General features: G+C 36.1%; 1 protein-coding gene across 2 annotated transcripts in view; it reads left to right on the top strand.

The window, feature by feature from the left end:
- The window catches only part of DCN (decorin), a 42068-nt gene extending 19505 nt beyond the window's left edge, over positions 1 to 22563 (top strand). For both annotated transcript variants that reach the window (XM_004748553.3, XM_004748554.3), the window contains exons 4-8: positions 6634 to 6847; positions 7663 to 7776; positions 13014 to 13107; positions 16878 to 17016; positions 21822 to 22563. In XM_004748553.3, coding sequence (XP_004748610.1) covers positions 6634 to 6847; positions 7663 to 7776; positions 13014 to 13107; positions 16878 to 17016; positions 21822 to 22016 — 756 coding nt within the window. In that variant the 3' untranslated portion in view covers positions 22017 to 22563. The remainder of the gene's footprint in view (positions 1 to 6633; positions 6848 to 7662; positions 7777 to 13013; positions 13108 to 16877; positions 17017 to 21821) is intronic.
- Positions 22564 to 23108: the final 545 nt, after the last annotated feature.

The raw sequence follows: 23108 nt of genomic DNA, 5'->3' as shown, positions 1-23108 counted from the left end.
ATTTGCAGAGGGATATAGGAACCAACGAAGCATTATGAAACACCCAAGCCCACCTTGAAAGAGGTGGGGAGCCGTAGTCTTACCTCCTTATTTCCTGTCTGTGTCTCCTATAGGTGAACTTAACTGGGGGCCAGGGTCATGATCATCTGGGTAAGGTAGTCCCCAGAGTTTATCTTCCCAGGACACAAAGGAAACTCACAAAGAACGAAGAATGAGTATAACTATAGTTGGGAGAGGGTATGTGGTAAATGGAGGATGACCAACCCTGTCAAATAGGGTTCAGCATTGCTAAGGAAGCCTTCTGTCCGAGTAAGTGCATTGTCTTTTCAGGTAGGGGATCAGAATCCTAATAAACTGTATGCTCTAATCCAGCTCTCTACCTGTGAGATAAATAGAAAGTAGTTTCCCCTCAGAATATCATTGCACATTTAGTATAAATAAGCCAACCTTCAATGTCCAAAATAAATACTGCAAGTCTCACTGTCTCTGTATTCTACTCTGGTAGACCACTCTTGAAATATTAAGTATGGTCCTGGGCAAGACATTTAAGGAGGGCATTAACTGTTGAGTATCCACAGAATGGTTATCATGAGGATAAAGAATTTGGAAACCATGTCTGATAGGCAGAATTGACAGAGATATGGATGCCCAAACTGAGTGAAAGAGGTCAGGAGTGACAATTTTGAAGGGCCATGCTGGAAAAGAGAAATTGAATTTACTTGCTTCAACTGTAAGATGATGGAATTGTCCTCTTGACAATTGAGTGGAAATTTCAGGGAAGCAGAGTTTTGCTCAACATTAGAAATACAATGTATAGGGGGCACCTGGGTGGTTCAGTCATTAGGTCTCTGCCTTCGGCTCAGGTCATGATCCCAGGGTCCTGGGATCAAGTCCCGCATATGGCTCCCCGCAGTGGGAAGCCTGCTTCTCCCTCTCCCACTCCCCCTGCTTGTGTTTCCCTCTCTCGTTGTGCCTCTCTCTGTCAAATAAATAAAATCTTTTAAAAAAATGCAATGTATAGTGTTAGAAGTTTCCGAAAACAATGGAGAGAGTTGTTTAGTTATGATTGACCTGTATGTAGAGATAAGTTTATAGGTTCTTATGATGAATAGCAGAGAAATACATTTTTAAGGTTGGGAGTATAAACAGAAAACTCTAATTTCAGATTCATTTAGTTCTTGTAACCATTATAGAAAATAATTGAAGGGATTTATAGTAAGAATAGGCAATACATGTAAATATAAAAATAAGACATCTGGCTGGTATGCTTTAGAATAAGAAATATAGATTCAAGGGAAATAATGTAATGTAAAATAAACTGGTCATCTTATGTTACAGAACTAATATAATCAGGACAGGATTTAGATAGAATTTTCTGACAGCTAGAGTGAGAAAAGCAATAAACACCCACTAGGTGAAAATATACCATATTCTTAGAAGGTTGTAAAGATTTTTTCCTTAAGATTTTAAGATTCTCTGTGGAACAATTAATATAAACAAAAGTGGCAAATAAAATGGCATAGTCAGTTTATCTCCAACCATAGGAGACCAATGTAATGTAAGTAGTGAATGCTCTCAGACAGATCAGACATATCCTACATCAGGTGACCAGTATGTGAGAGAATATGGGACAAACGGCTTTTTAGAGGGTTAGCAGAATTTTGAAAGGATGAGAAGGAAAAGAGGGTTTTTCTCTACAAAAGGAAAGGAAAGAAGAAAATAAGCAGATAGGAGGTGGCTAGAGTGAAAGACAGGCTAGAAAAAGTGAGGATAAGGCTTGAGCTAGAGATTTCAAATCTTGAACCAGTGGGATCCATCTTCACTGTTAAGATGCCAGGCCTGAGTCTCAACCCACCCTTTCTCTGCCTCCATGGTATGCTTTCCCTGGGAGTGGGACAATGGTGATACCATTAATAATTTTATTATTAAGGTTTGTCATTGACTATTTAAACTATCACCGGATCTGTTAAAAGATTAATTAAGAAAAACTTAATATTATTTTCAATGAACTAAAATTTAAAACTTCATTTTATTTTTATAAGTTTACCCTAAAGCTAATTTTTTTAAGGGAGGAAAATTCTCTTACTCTAATCCTAACTTTCTATATTGTTAAGTATAATCTAAATAATTTATTTAAACTCTGCATGTCCTTAAATAAAAGATATCTGTTTCTGTGACACTGTCATTAAATCTGGCATTTGTAATAATATGTTCTTTCTTTTCCATGTTTCTTTCTCTGTATGCTTTAGGCAACTACCATCTTAGCAATCTCTTTCTTTCTACTTCAAAGTATACATGGAGGAGAGAAAGAGTTTATTAGAGCTTCCAACTCTTCAGAGGATGTTAAACAGCTAGTTTTCTCTTACTCTTTCATTCATGATAGTTTCTATCCTTGTTATTATGCAAATAAACATTATAATTTCAGCCAGGAAAGCCACACTTGCATGAAAAGGAGGACGAGAAGTGAAACTTCAGCAACGATTAAAATAGAAAGGATTTGACAGAACGCTTCCTCTCTTCTCAATAGTTTTATCATTTTAGACTCTGTGTCACATGATGAGTAGTACATACTGTGCAAGAATAGTTTTATACTCGTATGTAATCAAAAAACACAGTTATCCTGCGAAATAATGGAAAATTAAATATTATAGTGCCAACATTTAATATATTTCCTTTGAATTCATGCTTAAAAAATCTAGTCAGGGAGGTTTTTTTAACTAAAAATAAAATATTGTTAAAGATTGAGTAGTAGTAAACACTTGTCTAGCAATTACTATATACTAGGCTTAATACCTATACACACTCACTTACTAATTTTCACAACCATTCTTTTGAGGTGGACACTCTTAATAACGCCTTTATACAGAAGAGGACATCCAGGTACAGAAAGGTTACTTAGTCACGCACTATAAGTCATGCACGTTCATTGTCACTCACAAATAAGAGCCAAATGTTGAGACTGAAACTCAGGAGCACTGTGAATTGAGTCCGTTAATTGCCTATAAATATGATAGTAACCATACAATTCCTTAAAACCATACCTGATGCAATATAAACCACATATAAGTGACTTTGGAGAAAACTACATCATATTAAGCCAGGTTTCAAGATTATTTTCTTCCAATTTTATTGAACTATAATTGCCATACAGCAGTGTGTTAAGTTTAAAGATGTATAGCACAATGACTTCATATATTGCAAAATGATCACCATAATAAGTTTAGTTAACATCCACCATATATAATATTATATATATATAATATACACACATACATATATACATATAAAACATTTTTTTCTTTTCATATATATATATGAAAAAGAAAAACATTTTTTCTTTTCATATTTTTTTCATATTCTTTTCATATTTTTCATATATATGAAAAGAAAAAAATGTTTTTTTCCTTGTGAGGAGAACTTTTAAAGCTTACTCTCTTAGCAACCTTCAATTATATATACCATGCCACAATGTTGGCTGTAGTCATCATGTTGTACCTTACCTCCCCTGTCCTTATACACTTTATAACTGCAAGTTTGTTTCTTTTGATCTCCTTCTTGGATGAAGGTGGTGAAAATGTTTTTATTCCTGCTTTCACTCATTTCCATTGCCAGTCGCCTTCTTCATCACCTCTCCCCTACCTCCCAGGCTAGATCCCTTTTTCTTTAGTTACCAAAGAAGTAGGTCATCCTGGTTTTTGAGGCTGTGCTTCAATTTTATCTCTTCTCCTCAGACTTCTATCCCATCTTTGCAAAGTCATGATAAACTGATTCTGCTTGTCTTTTACCTTTTCCTTTCTTCTCTGTTTTTACTTTTATTTGAATTTGTTTTATGCAGAATTGACTCGCAGGCCACAAATTTTTGTTTCTTCAGTATCTTCTGGGATATCTTTTTCCTCTGTGCAACTGCCTCTTCTGGTTTAAGATATTTCTGCTTTTTCAGTGAGGATCCTCTCAGTGCGGCAGGGAGAGCTCCTGCAGGGAGGGGTTCATCGGCCGTGAGACCTGTCAATTCAACACTGCATCTCGGGAGCTTTGTTCCCTGGGATGTGCTCAATGACCAAAGAATCTACAATTCTTAAGTTCAGCAATACTCTCTGCATTTTTAAGCATGTGCAGTAAGAATTTAGTACTCTTTTTGGGCCATCTGTGTCCAAGAGTGACTGTTTGGCCAGGGGCTCACCTACCAACTCCACCATTGTAGGGACCAGGTGGCACACATGGCTTTCCCAAAGTGACATCCTTCAGATACTTGGTGGCTTTTCCGATATGCATGCTCTTGATGGCTTAGGCAGTTTCATGTGCGTTCTTAAAGCAAACACAAAGATTTGAACATCCTGATTTGTGTGATCTTATAGGATTTTCTGGGCCAAGTCAATAGTGAACCATATTTGGAGATCACCTTGGGTTGTTTACAGGAAGAGCTTTCTGCTTTTCATCAGCTCATCTCCTAAAGAATACCTGAGGTTCACCTTTGACTCTTTCTTTGGTTTAGCTGGTCTTTTGCATTAGCCAATGGAATTAGTTTTCTTTTGTTTTCCCATCTCAACATCTTGTCATTGCCTGTTATAATTGTAAGGGTGCTTTCTTAAATACATACCACTGTGTCTTTTTGGCACTAATATCAACCATCTTTAAGCAATACTGTATATACGCAATTAACTTTTTTTCACCTGTGGATTTTTCTTTAAGGTGGTTTTATTAAAGCATGGGGACAGGACCAATGGCAGAAAGAGCTGCCTTACCTATGGATCTGTTTTATGTGAAATTCTAATTCATATAGGTCTTAAGATTTTACCTCATTATGACTAAAATTTACAGAGTTTATTTATGTTACAAATTTTTTTAAAATTTGAGAGTAGGAATGTTGCCATTTGAAAGGTGATTTGCAAATAAATCTATATACATTATCATGTATGCCCTGTAGATGCTATTATTATTCTCACTGTACTGAAGAAATAATTGGGGCAAATGTCACACAACCCCCAAGACTTAATAGCAGACACTACGGTGGCATGCTCACAGGTAGAGACATCATCTAGTTATTATCTAGTTTAAAAAAGACGATATTTTATTAGCGGAAATGGCAGATAATAGATCATCAGGGTGATTCTTCATACTAGGTTTTGATATTTAACATAAAATAATCAGATTTTCAGACCATGTTGAATGCATTGAATGATATCTAGCTTTCAGAGTTGTCTTTCATAGATAGCAATAGAAGATCTCCTCTTGCTTCATGATTAAGCATCTGCCACTTTGGGTGTCTTTCAATGATGCGAGTCCTCTTAAACCTCTCCTCTGGCTCTAGCTTTTACTAATTTCCTGGACATTTTACTGGTTAGTATTAATTTCCTATGACCTTAACTCTCATGTGTTTTTTTAATTTTCTGTAATATTCATTGGAATTTCCTGGGGTTTTGTTTTAATCAACCCATCATCTTTTAGGATTAGCTGAAAAACTATTACTTAGAAGGAATTTTAGTTAGTCAAGTAATGTGAACTCCATGAGCATATACATGTGTTAACTAACCAGCTGTTACCTTCAGAAAGTATTCCTGCATTTCTGAATCTGGAAGTTCTCATTGTTTTCTTTTTTTGTTCCTGTGCTTTTCATATATGCACATAAATCCACTATAATTGAAAATGAGGTTTCTTAGACCATACTCAAATGATCCTGAATTCCTTAGGATTAATTGATAAGAAGATTTAGTATAATAAGAAGCATGGTTCTATAGACATACATATCACTGGAAGAGAAAGAGGTATCCAAAAATAAGCTCAGCAATAGCTATACATATACCAGTAATGAATGAGAAGCAATTTTGCAGAAACAAAAATTTGAGAATTACCAAATATATTAGCACATTTGGTTACATAAAACCTTTATATGTAAAAAGGACAAAAACAGAAGAAAAATATATTTAAGCTCTGCATTTCATATTAATTACATCTTTATTTTCTGTAGACCAATTATTAAAATATATTAAAACTTACTAAAATGAGTAGTATTGTGATCAGGTAATCCTTTCTCTCCAAAAAGTACAGAAAACAGTAGCAGAACAAAAGGAAATTCATTTAACCTTTCAAGTGACAAAGAAATGCAAAGAAATTATAATGAGGTACAACATGGTGTACTAATTTGACAAACTTTTTGAAAAAAATAGATCTAAATTTATAAGGCTGCAAGAAAGCACAAAAATTTTACTCTTTTACGTTGCTGTGGTAATATAAATTGATGTCACCGTTTGGTACTGGAATTCATGGCAGCAGTCAATGAAGATGGATTTTAGGCTGGGAGATGGATGCACTGGACTCTTTTCTGGTATCTCGGGTTACTCTTGTAGTTTCAATCTTTAGAAGTATTAACTGTTTAAAAATTAAGTGTCTATCTATGTATCTATATTATAACCTATAACCTATATCTCATCACCTTTATTCCTGATGCTCCTGATGTTCAGATCCTCATACACTTCTTAAGTGAAAGAGTCACGTTTGCTTAATTTTTTCTGATTTCTTGCAATATATATAATATTTGACTTTTTTTCCTAATTTCTTGCTATATATATATATATATAGAGAGAGAGAGAGAGAGAGAGTTGAAATTAAAGTGTCGTTTTTGTTCATTATCTATAGACGTTGATTCTTGTCAACAACAAAATTAACAAAATCAGCCCTGGAGCATTCACACCTTTGTTGAAATTGGAACGGCTTTATCTATCCAAGAATCATCTGAAGGAATTGCCAGAAAAAATGCCCAAAACTCTTCAGGAGCTGCGTGCCCATGAGAATGAGATCACCAAAGTGCGGAAAGCTGTGTTCAATGGACTGAACCAGATGATCGTCATAGGTACAGATATTCTTAAAACTCTAAGGCCAGGATTGAAGGTCCTCCTTAGAAGATTCCAAGTAAGCTATAGCTGCAGGAGGTAGACCAGCCAGAGCTTACATATCTTTAGCCTGTAGGAGTAACAGTAGCAAAATCGGCAGAAATGAGATTTGGAATCGTACCTTATAATGTTTTTGTGTCTCGTCCTCGAGGATCTGAGAATGTGGAGAAGTTCTAGGGCCAAAGTCACCCTACTGTATGCCCAAGATATGAGATGGAATTAGGTAGTGATTGATTAGAGATATGTGGGGATACCTTTCCATCATGGGAATTGCTTCTATTCTGAACATCTGTAAATCACTCACTTTAAACAATGTGTTCTAACGTTTTGCTCCATGTGTGGTAAAAATGATGATTTTATAATTGGCTTACAAGATGCTAATATTTCAAATTATTTCATATTTTAATTCATCTCAGGAAAGTAATAACACCATAATAAGTGTGACTTATTATCATGTGTTTTTGTTGATTTCTGTGCAATCCTGTATATGTACTTTAAATAATCTTCTTGTTATTGTTTTCATCACTATTGCTTTTTCCATAAATTTTTTTCTTATTGTGTTTGTTGTTTGTTTTAAAAAAAGAAAATTTTGCCTCAGTTTGATATCCCTTTGAAGAGTGTATCCTTTAATTTCTCTTTGGTTTCTCAGTCAAGTTGTTATCAACCCTAATTTCTCTTAAAATCCTTAAAATCTTAAAAAATTGAAGCAGACCCTACTCTGATTTGCAATATCCTAATGTTGTCTGCTAAAGCTTTGTATTTATTGCATTTATAGAACTGGGCACCAACCCACTGAAGAGCTCGGGAATTGAAAATGGAGCCTTCCAGGGAATGAAGAAGCTGTCCTATATCCGCATTGCTGACACCAATATAACTGCCATCCCTCAAGGTGAAAGAAAACTCTCTAAAGCAGTCTGAACAACTAAATCTTAAAACTTTAACATTTAAAAAAAATTGTTTTGGAAATTTAAATGGTGACTGAAGTAGCCAATGTTATTGCTGGTAAATTGTTTACCCTTGGAAGTGGTTTTTTTTTTTTTTGAGCCTAGATGACTCCTGAGCCATCAAGGCCCACAGTAGAGATGGCTAGACCCTTCTACCTATTAAGTCTCTTCTAAGATATAACAACACACAATGATTTCATGTTAAATAATTGTGATAAAAGAGAAGAATTGTGATAAGACAAATGTACAATTATTTAAAAAACAGAATGCCTTAGTGGCATTAAAAAAGAAGATACATGATGTACCTTGAGCCAATTTTTACTTGAGTCTGCAATCTTTTAGTGAATTCCTTTCCATCATAGGACATCTCAGGCCTTATGAGTAAGAGCAGCCACAGAGGTCATGCTCTTATATGATAGTGCCTGTTGTATGTTGTAGAGTGGGGATTTTGGTCTGTATGGTTGAGTTCAGTTTGTCCCTAATTGGCTCTAAGGCCTTGGACAAGTTTATTCAATACTTATGCCTCAATTTCTTTATTTTTAAAAATATTTAAAATATTTAAAATATTTTTAAAATATTTAAAATATTTTGTTTATTTATTTGACAGAGAGAGAAAAAGCATAAGTAGGCAGAGCAGGAGGCAGAGAGAGAGGGTGAAGCAGGCTCTCCACTGAGCAGGGAGCCCTATGAAGAGCTCGATTCCAGGACCCTGGGATCATGACCTGAGTCAAAGGCAGCCACTTAACCAACTGAGCCACTCAGGTGCCCCTGCCTCAATTTCTTTATTCATGAATGTGTAATAGCATTAGTTTGTCTTAAAATTAAATAACTAATTAGAGAAATATCTGGTATTCAAATAAGTAGTAAATTAATATTACCTTTTATTATTTCTTAAAATTATTTTGACACTCATTTTGCTTAGGCAAAGTACCAAACACCAGAGACAGGACAATGAATAGGGTCTATTACCTGACTTCAAGGAGCTTATCACCAGAGCAAAGCCAGACAGGTCAGCAGCAGTCATCACACGGCCTCATGCTAAGGGTTCCCTGGGGGAGGCAAGGAAGCCAATCTTTGTGAATCATAAAAGAAATCAACTCACCAAAAAAAAGCAATTCCTCTAATTCTCACATTTACCCTGCTCCAGGGTTTTAGTGTCACAAAAGCCCCTCTATATTCTCAAATTTTCCCCTCCATCTGGCCCTTTCTCAGCTTAGATATCTCGTTCTTGGACTGGGTACAAAATGTAGGTTCTTGCCCACAGAAAACCACTACCCTTCACTGTACTTCCACAGAAACTCAGCTTCCAAGAAGACATATTCCATAGAATGGTTTCTTACCATCCCTTGCTCTCTCCACAGCTACAGAAGATGTTTTATGCCTATAATAGTAACTGCTGGTACAGATTAGATAGATAGACAGATAGATGATAGATAGGTAGATATTGATCTACAGTGTATGAAGTACCTTCATGTTGGGCCTCCAACTTGTTGCATCATAACAAGTGGTTTTATTCTTTTTTTTTTTTTTTAAATTCCCAGTGCAGAGGTGTACATATCTATATCTATGTTTATTTTATGTTATATATATTAATATTATCTCAAGTGCAGATGTGTATATATTTATATTTTTAATATATTTTATATTTTAATAATATTTTAAAATTTAAATTATATTTTTATATATTACATTTACACATGTAATATATGCAATGCCCAAAGCTATAGAGCGGTAGGAAATGGAGTAGAAAAGCTGGAATTTAAAGTCGGGGTCTTTTCCACTACTTCATGCTGCCAAATGACTTGCATTAAACACAGTCCTTGATTTTGCTCTCCTTCTTAATGCGTCCTCCAAAATAATCACTTAGTGATCTGTATTTGGTATTTCTCCTCCTTACTCTAGGTGCTCTTTTCTCACCATCTCTAGCTTACTTTTATGTATTAAACACTTACTATAAAAATTATAGTAACGAAGTTTTGCTAAGCACTTACTAATACCAAGTATCATGCTGAAGGCTTTTTATGGATTCTTTGCTATGAATTTCAAACCATTCCTCTATAGTAATATTATCATACCTACTTAATAAATGAGGAAAATGAAGCTTAAAGACACGAAGTACATCATGCCCAAGGTCCTGGGGCTAGGAGGTGGCCAAGTCAGGACTGTGCTGTGCTGACGTGAGTTCATGGGCATGACCATTGTACTCTGCTGCCAACTTAAGTACTCCTGCCTATGCATATTTATGCCAACAAAACAGATAAGTCTGCTTTTCCTAGGCTTGACCCTTATGCCTTATGCCCTTAAGCACCATCCTCTGGGAGTCTTAATGTCCATACACTATCTACCATCAATGATGGAAACACATTGACAGTGGAGTGAAGTGGAGAGTTATGTATTCTCCACGTAGACCAAATGGGTGGAAGGTCTAATTCTGCCACTTAGTTGTTCTTTGACTTCAGGCTAATTTTTGCTCATCTCCAAACCTCAGTTTTGCTGTGAAATGGATTTGTTAATGACACCTGTTTTCTAGGATATTTGTGAGGATTAATAAACACAAATAAGACGCATAATGTGCAAACATTGTAGCTGGCCCAAAGTAAGCTCTTAATATATTTACCTTAAAAATGGGAAGGGAAACGAAAGGGAGAAAAAAAGGAGGCAGAGTATAGGTTCTTAGCTAAATATTGCTACAGTGGCAAATGATTATGGTATTCTTGATAAATTTGCCTCTCTCTATCCTATTGCAGTTTTCTTCCACTGTCAAACTTTCTCGTGGCTATCACTTCCCTTTTGGGAAACTGATGCTGTAGAAGGGAAGACACTTAGAAAGTAGGTAGGGTTATGGACACGATGATGATTGTTGTTCTAGAGACAGTACATTTTTTAAAAACATCTTTTCGTGGTAATAGGGAAGAAAAGATGTATATTCAATTGCTTTGTTTTATATATTCATTCATTCATTACATATAGGAATATTTTAAAAATCCACATTTATTTATTCTAAGGAGATTCAGGAGGTTGAAATCCCTTATTCCAAGAGTGACTGTGGTCTCCTGGTATTTAGTCATAAGAATGACTCAATTGTGATTTTGCTACTAGACCCCAAGACCAGGTTCTTGAGCCTCCATGCCATGAAAATGAACACCAGACTCAAGACAAAGAATGCTGGTGGAGTTTATTAGAGATAGCATACCTGCAAGGGAGCCGACTGGAAAGAGGAAGGGGTCTTGTGCAAAGAATAGAAAAGCCACTTTTCCAGAGGACGGAAAGAGAGTAGGGAAGCATTCTTCAATCCCACGGTCATTAACTTGTGGTCATTACTTCTCAGTGGACACAAGACAATCACAGGATGTCTTTCTCCATGGTTGACATTCTTTTAGGGGTCCTGGAAAATAATAATACTTGTACAAGCAGGCTTTAAATTGTTACTTCTAATTTTGCCCAGACACCCATTACTCCTAACGACTATTATTTCATTCATTCATTTTCCCAGAAGGAGGTATTTGTCTCTAAGCCTATGGAAACTTTTAACCTTGGCCTCAGACCAGTGGCTTTCAGGAGTTAAGTCCCTCTTGCTTTTCCTACACTGTCTCCATTTCATTCCCTTCAGTTAAAAGCATGCTATTTGAACTCTCTTTGACCGTCTAGGATCATATTACTTCCCCACGTGGCAGCTAGATAACCTCCAAATTTGTAATTTGGAGTCTCTGCTTCTTCATCTATAGAAGGGAGGTTCACAAAAAATAATTTGTAAACTGAAAAAGTTAAATGAGCTAAGCTAGAAAAAGTGCCAGTATCTGTGTTTGCTACATGACGGACTTTCCGTGAGTAGCTTAGCATTTCCCCCACAAAACATCATGCTGTAGAGAAACAAACAATAAGTTCAAATCAAATATGGACTAAACTTTTACATTAAAGAGATGATATGGACAGAATTCAGGGGTGTGCCATGAAAATTTTCTTACCAAACATAACCTACAGTTTCCCAACTTTTTTCCTTACGGACAGATAACCAACACTCTCTGCTAAGCAGATGTTAGTTTGACATGTAACTGATTTGCTCTTTTCTTTGTAGTTGTGGCTATTCTTGTAAGTGGAACAATATGCTCTTTAAAAAGCCATATAAAAGCATCATATATCCTCAGATGGCAGGAGGAAATGAAAATAAAATATTTAAACTTTTATATTAATATTACTAAATGTTTAGAAATCATAGCCTTTCGAGAAGTACTACCCAGAGGTTTCACGGATACTTTGGATTTAAAATTATTTCCCCAGGTGTTCTACATATGGCCGATCACTTGATTCTAGGCCTCTGCATTTCTCTTGTGTAAAGAAACAGTCTTGATTTAAAAGGTCCAAGTCAGCTTTAGCTCTTTCTACACATCCACGTTGTAGAGGCATTTGAGTTTTGTTTCATTTGTTTGTTTTTTAATGTGAAAAAGCCCATTAAGACTAAGGCCAACGCGGTTTATGAAGTGTTAGGGTTTTTTTCTGTGTTTTTTTTTTTTTAAGATTTTATTTATTTATTTATTTGACAGAGAGAGAGAGATCACAAGTAGGCAGAGAGACAGGCAGAGGGGGGAAGCGGGCTCCCTGCTGAGCAGAGAGCCCAGTGTGGGGCTTGATCCCAGGACGCTGGGATCATGACCTGAGCTGAAGGCAGAGGCTTTAACCCACTGAGCCACCCAGATGCCCCATGAAGTTTTCGTTATTAATGAGACTCATTACTGAAATACTTCATTAAACTTGTATATAGGTTTAACTTACACATAATTTTTCTGTTATAGTTCAAATGCTTATCTCGTTTTACCTTTGTGGTCTTTTATCAGTGACAGTATTAGCTTAGTAACAAAGGTGGAGGAGATTAATGAGATTCAGGGTTTGACTTCAGTTCTATGACAGTATCCTAACAGTTACCAGGACAAAAATCTACTACGTGATAAAGATAGTCCACATTTCTGTTAAAATCAATCTACAAGAAAAGTAAAAATTGCTTGTCCTACTTCCCAAAGCATCTATTATTATGAAAGAGATGAAGAAAAAGATAGAAAGCAAAACTGATGGAAAAGATGAAAAGCAAATCCTTTGGAGCTCTGTGTCTTTCAGCAAATTGGTGGCCTACTGCTCGTTAAGTCCGTATACATCCTGTAATTTAACATTCTGCATTTCTCTATTCCAGGTCTTCCTCCTTCCCTTACTGAATTACATCTGGAAGGCAACAAAATCACCAAAGTTGATGCATCCAGCCTGAAAGGACTGAATAATCTGGCTAAGTAATAATATTCTTTCATGACCTTTTATCAATAGAATGGCCAGATGTAAAAGTGCTTGCATGTTCCGAATTAGAAACACAGTGGGTGGTTGCTGACTGTTTTAGTTGTTGGCCCTAACAAACTCAGACCTCAGCAGGCCCAATTGCTTCTTTAAAAAATAATGAAGGGGCGCTTGGGTGGCTCAGTGGGTTAAGCCTCTGCCTTTGGCTCAGGTCATGATCCCAGTGTCCTTGGATCGAGTCCCACATCGGGCTCTCTGCTCAGTGGGGAGCCTGCTTCCCTCTCTCTCTCTCTGTGCCTACCTCTCTGTGCCTTCCTCTCTTACTACTTGTGATTTATGTCTGTTAAATAAATAAATAAAAATCTTTATAAAAAATAAAATAAAATAAAATAAAAAACAATGAAATAGCATACTTACCATAACCATGAAGATTATCTACCATATTGTTTTTAGATTAAGACATATCTTATGTACCTGGTGACTGATTAAGTCAGTATGTTCCTTCAATGTGTTCTAACTTAGTTGCATTAAACGGAAGGTCAAGTAAATTATAACAGTGTTCAGAATTTGAAAATGCCTTAAAATGAAAGTTACAAGATCATGGACATACTGGGCATCCCACTCTATGGTATTGGAATAATTATAATGAGATTCTCTCACTTCTGTTCTTTGAAGAGTTTAAAATGTCTCTGGACATCTAACAAAAGAAATTTTTTTTTAACAAAAAATTAACTTTTTTTTCCCCTGATAGATAATCATTTGTTCCTTTTCTGCTTTCTAGTCTAACTTTAACCTTTCTACATTAACAATCTGGTTAAGTAATAAAAAAAGGGAATGCTTGCAAACTATTTGCTTTATCTTCAAGAAACACTGGGCTCTTGAATGGTATTACAGAATGTTCTTACAAAGGAGCACGGTGTTATGCCAAATTGACTCACTCCTATTTTATCTTAAAAATTTTATCGTAGATAAATAAATATAAAATATATCATTTATCCTTGAGAATTAGCTAAGACCAGATGATGTATAATACATCTTTTCTCATTTCTGTGGCGATTTCCAGTGAGCCAGTGGATGATAAGGGTTAATTTGAGCCTGTACCTGTGACTCTAGCTGTCCTTTCTTACCCTGGTGTCTCCAGTGATAAGAAATAATTTATCTAGGGATACCTGGGTGACTCAGTGGGTTAAAGCCTCTGCCTTTGGCTCAGGTGGTGATCCCAGGGTCCTGGGATCTAGCCCCACACCGGGCTCTCTGCTTAGCAGGGAGTCTGCTTCCCTTCTTCTCTGCCTGCCCCTCTGCTTACTTGTAATCTCTGTCTGACAAATAAATAAATAAATAAAAATCTTAAAAAAAAAAAGAAATCATTTATCTAAAGATACTTGAATTACAGTCTCTAATACAGCAAATATATTTTGAAAGAGTATTAGGCATCACTGACCCTTCTTTGTGATTCGGTCCCTCTAGCTACAGAACAATGTAGGAAGACAAGTTGCATTGCCTATTTTATAGAATGATCTTTAGGATGGCCAGTAGTAGTTGCAGTAGTAATAGTGGAGATGAACAATAATCTAATTCCAAATATGGTAAATCATTAATAATATCTGTACCTTTTTAGAAGAAAAATTCATTTTGTAATGAAAGTGGTATGGAGATTTTTAAAAAATTCCATTCATTAAGTGGAACAGACTGACTCAAGTGGACAAGCAAACTTTTCTGACTCAAATTTATCAAACAAATTTCCTTTTGGAATCAAGCCTTGAAAAATCTGTCTATGAAACCATCACATCCTCGTGTTGTTTATTCTTCACTGATGTTGGAACATGAAAAGTATTTTGGTGTTGAGCATCAAAACTGTGAAAAGAAGGAAAAAGCAGCCACCCCTGATCTTGAAACAGTGTTTCAGGGCAAATATTCCAATTAGTTATTAGAAACAAGTGGAAAGAAAATAGTATATGCCTCTCTCCAAAAATATGAGATGGTTTTCAGGCACACCTCCCTTCTGTTATACATGTATACATCTATGATCATCTCCCTGAGTGGATTTTAATCTTTGATGGAAAGAATAATGGTTTTTGAGCCTTGAGTCCTCTGCCTTCATAAACCTAGGATAATATTGTGAACATGGTAGGTCCTCAAAAACATTTATTGATTGAATATCTAAGTAAACCATGAGAAAAGTGAAGTTTCTTTGAATCAATTATTAGGATTATCATGTTCTGAAACTGAATTAGTTCCAAATTGAAAATGGGACTTGAAGTGTTGTAAGGAATAGAAGACATCTTTCTATAATAGAAAAGAAAAGACCAGAAACTAGAGATAAATGTCTGAGATTGGGGGGGAAAAATGTTCTCAGCCAAGAGGTCAAGTCAATAATCCATAACTAAGATAAACCAACTATTTTACTAATAGCCTAAAATCAATATATTATGATCTCAATTATTTCAAATATCAAGCCATGATTAAAATTGAAAGACATTGGTCAGGTAAACCAAAATCGAAATCCCAAAAGGACCCAAAGATCAAAACAAGCTGAAGGCAGGCAAAAAGCGTCCTACAGATAGTTCCCAAGCCTATTCCACAACATTTGAATGATCCCAGTAGACTCTGCCTCTTTTTTTTTTTTTTTAAGATTTTATTTATTTATTGGACAGAGAGAGATCACAAGTAGGCAGAGAAGCAGGCAGAGAGAGAGATGGGGGAAGCAGTCTCCCTGCTGAGCAGAGAGCCCGATTCGGGGCTCGATCCCAGGACCCTGAGATCACAACGTGAGCCTAAGGCAGCGGCTTAACCCAGGCGTCCCATTTCCTCTTCTTTCTCTTGGAGCTAGATTCTGGCTCTCTTTCATTACCTTGTTGTCTCATCCCTGATATCCCCTCTCTGCCTTCTTGGATTGGCAGCACCCCGGTTTTGACAGAGTCACGCAGCCCCAGAATGCCAAATACATTAACCTTATCTCCGAGTCGACCTCTGCCTTTTGAATCCCATTTACTAGGAAGATACCTCACAGCTGCAGAACTTTGACCTTTCATGCATTTAATTAAAAAAATGCAACCCAAATCTTTGAGTGGCATTGTATAAGAAATGTCAGGGGCCAAGAAAGAGACAACTTAGGTCAGAGATCAAGGCCAGTAGCCAGGAATGTTGGCACCAGGCAAATTCTGATATTAACAGGTGGTCATTGATAAAATCCAAACAAAAGCAAGATGCTAATTCTGTTAACCTTCCTGGCAGGTGTGTTTATGGATTCCTTGGATCCTTCTACCTTTTATTTCCAATGAATAAATTTATATAATAAATATACAGTTATTTGATTTCCACAGTGACCAAAATGATAATAGTAGTCCTTTTCGTTTTCTCTGAAGTGAATTCATTATATTCATTATACAGAGAAATCAATTTGACAGCTCTTCATTGATCATAACAAACTCTGTGTTCATACTGTGTATGCCACAAAACAGTCACTTTTCTCTAGGAGTGACACACAAGTCATTAGTCCCTTGAGTTTTTTTTAAGAGGGAGACAACAGGAACATTTACTAGAGGATGCCTGTCAGAAGGGTTTCAAAGAGAGTGACTCCAAGCTGGGAATTTGAGAACACATGGGCTCTCTCCGAGCTCGGGAAGGTTGCAAAAAACATTCTAGGCAAAGAGAACACTAAGGCTGAAAACAAAGAATGTCCTTTCCCGTTGACTGGGTAAATCACCCAGCGCCTGTGAGGAGGGCAGCGGCGTGCAGTGTGCGCATTCATTTCTGCTTTCCTTCGCAGGTTGGGGCTGAGTTTTAACAGCATTTCTGCCGTGGACAATGGCACGCTAGCCAACACTCCTCATCTGAGGGAGCTTCACCTGGACAATAACAAGCTGATCAAAGTACCTGGTGGACTGGCGGAGCATAAGTACATCCAGGTAATGCAGTACTGCTAAATAGTGTGAGGGGTCTCTAGGGGGCAAACCCTCCCTACTGGGATGATGGCGGGCAGGAAGGGAAGCTCTGCTTACAAATCTTTTTGCAGGAAGTTGTTTTTAATGTTTCCACATAAATGTTCATTCTGGTTTCATGAAAAACACAAGTTTATTTTTTTAAAAGATTTTATTTATTATTTATTTGTCAGAGACATAGAGCACAAGTCGGGGGAGAAGCAGGTAGAGGGAGAAGCAGGCTCCCTGCTGAGCAAGGAGCCTAGTGCAGGGCTCCATCCAAGACCCTGGGATCATGACCTGGGCTGAAGACAGAGGCTTTAACCCACTGAGCCACCAAGGCATCCTGAAAAACATAGGTCTAAAGTATTATTTAGTTAAATAAGACTGTTACCTTAAACTAGTTATAGTGCTGACTTCCAAAATATAATATTTTTAATGAAGCAGGCAAGATAGTTTGAAGTCATAGATCACTGTAACAGAAACATACTGATTGAAAAAGATGGTATAATCTGTGAACCATAGATATGGAATAAAATAGCAGTTATAACTTTTAGCTTCAACAGATGTCACGTAGGTCAAAGGGAATATTTAGCTGGCAGTGTGACTGAGTTAACTTTATATAGGTTATTGAGTTATAATACATTCATAAGAATAAGAAGATATCCAGGGGTCCACTATGGTAACAGAGCTTTCTAGTCTGTAAATATATAAATGTATGGCATGTCATTAGTTTAAATAATAATAATATTTTCACACATAATAGCATAAGACTTCCATTGTTACTTTGAGGAACTAGAACAAATACATTATTCAATTTTTTTATTTAAAAAATTAATAAGGGGGTTATTCATAAATTTTATGTATTTGCTTGTTTTATATAATTTTTCAGTTTCTTTAAAGGTCATATTTAAATTGTCTCTTTCAGAAATTTACATAGGTACTTAGTTCAGTCATGACGATTCAGAAATTATATGTTGGAGTGCCTGCGTGGCACTGTCAGTTGGGTGTCAGACTCTTGGTTTTGGCTTGGGTCATGATGTCACCATTGTGAGATCGAGCCCCACATGCGATCTGTGCTCAGTGTGGAGTCTGCTTAAGATTCTCTCACTCTCCCTCTGCCCCATTCCACTGTGCTTGCATTCTCTCTCTCAAATAAATAAATAAATTTTGTAAAAAAAACAAATTATACCTTGACATTGATGTTCTATTATAAATAAATAATTTTTATAAAGTTGCCATTTTGGTAATGTTTCCACTTCTTTGGTTGGTGTTCAAGATAGGTTTATCCCTTCCTTGCTTTCAGTTATGTCAATATGTTACTGACCTCTCTTCTTTTTTAATTCATTTGTGACAAAAATTCCAAATGAGATTAATGCATCATGATTTACATAAGGATTCTGTTGGTGATGGGCATTTTCTGGGGGGGGGGCAGTTGTTTTGTTTTCATTTTTATATCCTAGAATAATCAGTTTTACCTTCTTAATTGCTGTTTTTCAAATGTTAGTCTGGTTGTATTACTGAGTCCATAAAATAAGTTTAATGAGTTAATTTAGAACATTTATAGGATAGGCTAGGCTCAGATGGGTTAGAATGAATGGAAAATAAAATATCAATGTAATGGTAATTATTTCATAGAGACTTTGTTTCAATGCACAGATTTATATATACTAAATACATGTCTTATTGTGGGTCACAGAGAAAAAAATTATAAAACATGGTATTGCTATTTTGAGATCTTTGTTGAATATCAGCAAATCTCATGAGGATTCACACAGGGCCTCACTCTTGGTTCTTCTTTTCTAATTGTCTATCCATGCATCCATTTCACCTCCCTTCTTTTTTTTTTTTTTAAAGATTTTATTTATTTATTTGACAGACAGAGATCACAGCGTAGGCAGAGAGTCAGGCAGAGAGAGAGAGGAGGAAGCAGGCTCTCCACTGTGCAGAGAGCCCGATGCGGGGCTCAATCCCAGGACCCTGAGACCATGACCTAAGCCAAAGGCAGAGGCTTTAACCCACTGAGCCACCCAGGCGCCCCCACCTCCCTTCTTATAGGCTTCTAAGGATTTCACCTACTTTATTGTCTTCTGTGTGTATATATATAATTCAGTTATTTTTAGCAAAATTATATTGTTCTTCAACCATCTCTAAAATCCAGTTCTTTTTTTATTTCATTTTATTTTATTTATTTGAGAGAAAGAAAGAGTGAGTATGAGCAGGGGATGGGCAGAGGGAGAAGCAGGCTCCCCTTTGAGCAGGGAACCTGATGTTGGACTTGAACCCAGCCCTGAGATCCTTGCCTGAGCTGAAGGCAGACATTTAAGGGACTGAGCCTCCCAGGCACTCCCACCACAATCCAGTTCTAACACTTTTATTACCCCCCAAATATTCCTCTTACTTTTTCTAGTCAATTTTCAATCTCATCTTCTGCCACAGGTAGACACTCAAACTCTTACATTTCAGCATGATGTTAACTACAGATATTTGTAGATGCTCTTAATCAAGTTGAGAAAGTTCTCTTTTATTCTTAAGCTTATTGAAAATTTTTATCATGGATGTGTATTCAAATGCTTTTTTGTGTGTCTGTTTAGATTATCATGTGGTTTTGTCTTTTATTCTTTTAATATAGTATATTAAGTTAATTTCCAGCTAAATGAGTTTTACATCCTTGAATAAATCATGCTCCATCTTGGTCACGGTGTATAGAATTTTTTTTTAATGTTATGAGATACAGTTTCTGGATATTTTGTTAAAGGTTTTTGTATATGCTTATATGAAATATCTGATTGTAGGCTGTATGTGTAAGTGTGTGATGATTTGTCTGTTTTTTTTTTAAGATTTTATTTATTTTATTTGACAGACAGAGATCACAAGTAGTCAGAGAGGCAGGCAGAGAGAGAGGGCGGGGAAGCAGGCTCCCAGCTGAGCAGAGAGCCCGATGCAGGGCTCGATCCCAGGACCCTGGGATCATGACCTGAGCCGAAGGCAGAGGCTTTAACCCACTGAGCCACCCAGGCGCCCCTTGTCTGGCTTTAATATTAGAAAATACTGACTTCATAAAATGAATTGGGAATAGAGTTTTCTTTTTTACACAGACTGATACTTGCTTTATGTCTTGATATTTTTTTCTCTCACCTTCAGTATTAGTCATAAACTCTAACCAAATGTGTTTCCTCTTTCTTGCTAATTATTCTAGTAATTAGAGAATGGCAAATGAAAAGAAATTTTCAGTTTGAGAATTATTAAAAAACAATACTTGGACATATTGTTTGGCTTAATATCCCTCGCTTCTGTTTTTATGTGATATCTATTCTCCTTCCAAACTCTTTCTTAAACAAGACCCTTTTCCACTGCATATAAGTGAGTGTTCTGGTTGATGTAAAAATATTTTAAGTTAATTATTATGAGGGAACACCTCATAGGTTTTACAATGTACTTTAGAAATTTTCTCTTTCTATATTTTCGCTTTGGTTGTATAAGTCACTTCTTGCTCTTCAAAATTCACATGTACGTGATAGAAGTAAAAACTCATTTCTAAAGTCCTTTTCATAAGTCTGATACTTAATTTCCCCAAGGAAAATCTATGAACATGTTACCATTATCTTAAACATAATCATAAAATACATATCGGAAAAAATCCTACTGAACAGTAGAATTATATTCATAAGGTAGAATTTGTAACACATAGTGCATTTTCATTTAAACTTTCTAGGTCTGTTCATCCCAAATGCTGATACTCAGTGTTTCTTAGGGTTTGTGATTATTTTGACTCTAACGCTGCCTGTACACTTTTTCTTCACTGTATATTACTTCCTCATTTTGTATAATTTTGTTAAAATGTGCATCACTTTATCTTTGCCCCCAAAATGCAATATTCCATGGAGACACAACTTGTCAAATAGCATGAATTTACTCATGCATTCATTCAACATATATTACTGAACACCTACTCAGTTCTAGTAGACACTGAAGATACAGTCATAAACCAAACAGAACAAGTTTCTTTCCTCATGGAGCTTTTATTCTAGAGGAGGATACAGACAAAACACACAAATATATAATAAACTATATAGTGATAATTACTATGAAGAGTTAAATAAGTGAATTAAGGCAGAAGAGTGCAGCCCAGGATAGTCAGGAATGACGTCTTTGGTAAGAAAAAGTTACATGAATCACATGAGGGAGCAAGCCACGGAGACATCCTGGAGAAGGTCAGTTCACATGGAGGAAACAACGTGTGCCAAACAAAAGAAGGACTATTTTCCTATTAGAGGAAAAACAAGTAGGGCAGAGTGGTTAGATTGAATAGCAAGGGGAAATGAGGTCAGAGCAGAAGGATGTCAGATCCTGTTAAGTTTGTGAGCCAATGTGAGAACTTTGGACTTTATTCGGCATGAGACAAGAAGGCACTGGAGTATTGAGGGGAAGAATATATAACTTGGCTTACTTTTTTGAAATAATTGCTCTATGAACTAAGGAAGGAAGATTGATTTTAGGGCAGAAGAGGAAGCAGGAACGATGACTTCAAACATCCAGGAGAAGGTCAGTTCACATGGAGGAAATGGCAGTTTTGGACAATGTTGTAGGAGTCGATACGGGGAGAGGACTGGGTCACATGTACGTTTTGAAGATTAAACTAGCAGCATTTGTTGATGGTTGGGTGGAGAGTGTAAGAGAAAGGAAAGGTCAAGGATAAAGAATAAAGAATAAAGGGAAAAGAATAAAGTATTTAATGAATGGCCCCGTCTACTTAGAGGAAAATAATCACTCTCCATTATTTCATTTTGCAGGTTGTCTACCTTCATAACAACAATATCTCTGCAGTTGGGTCTAATGACTTCTGCCCACCTGGATACAACACCAAAAAGGCCTCTTATTCAGGTGTAAGCCTTTTCAGCAACCCAGTCCAGTACTGGGAGATCCAGCCATCCACCTTCCGATGTGTCTATGTGCGTTCTGCCATCCAGCTTGGAAATTATAAATAATTCCCAAGAAAGCCCTCATTTTTATAACCTGGCAGAAATTCCATTAATATCATTGCTCAAAAAAGAAAAAAAAAGAAAGCTAGATACTGGAAACTTAACTGCAATGTGGATCTTTTTCCCACATGATTTATAATACATAAAGCTGAATATGCAGTTGAAATAATTGCCTACAATAAAAAATATTTTGCCTGCCATTTTCAGAATTCTTTTTTGAAGCTTTCTGTTGATGTTAACTGAGCTATTGCAGATACTCTTATTCCCTTAAACATAAAATTTGGAGTAAATATATATATGTCGATAATTTAGTAAAGCTTTTCGTATTTAATTCTTAGAAGGATTCAAATAAAAAAGTGTCCATCTTCGGTAGCTCATAGGGTGTTAGACCCTTTGACATATAGTCAAACTTCAAGTTCTGTCTAGCTCTGTGTTAATCCCCGTTATCATTGGTAAAGCCTCATTTGAATATGTAAATTCAATAAGGCTATGTAAAATTTTTGCTTATGTCATCATTTTGAAAAAAATAAATTTACAAATACATTCAAAATTACCATTGTATAAAAGTGTAATTGTAAATCTTCCCTAAACCCCATTTTCTGAAGAGAGCAGACATTGTGTTCTAGACAAATATAGCACATCTCTTCAAGTTCTCAGATATTTCTTTTACTCCTGTTTTTTGACATTCATGTATTATAACTTACATTATCTATGATCAGTGCCAAGCTGATAAAGCCCAAAACTGATTTTTTTCCCGATTGGTCTAGAAAGGAAAGCTGGTATTTTCAGGTATTAAAATACTTAAATCAGTCTTAAAATATCTTGTGTATAATCAGGCTGCTCACCTGAATATTTCTATAATTACTAGATGTATTAGAAATATTTACTGCACTTAGTTAAACCTTCAAATTTAGAACTTTTTTCTTCAGGATTTATAAAGACTTATCAAAGCAGACCATTCAGTAGGCCTGGGGAATAGGCTGATTTACAAAAAATAGAGATTTACCAAAAACTACATTGATGCTACCAACGTCTAATCAACAAACATGTGAGGATAGTTTGTTCTGTCTACAACATTGGTTGTTTTATGGTTGCAAA

Source organism: Mustela putorius, unplaced genomic scaffold (assembly GCF_011764305.1).
Source record: "Mustela putorius furo isolate JIRA1106 unplaced genomic scaffold, ASM1176430v1.1 tig00000640_pilon_pilon_pilon, whole genome shotgun sequence".
Taxonomy (NCBI): domain Eukaryota; kingdom Metazoa; phylum Chordata; class Mammalia; order Carnivora; family Mustelidae; genus Mustela; species Mustela putorius.
The sequence above is the reverse complement of the archived record's forward strand: the minus strand, read 5'-3'. Positions and strand labels throughout refer to the sequence as shown.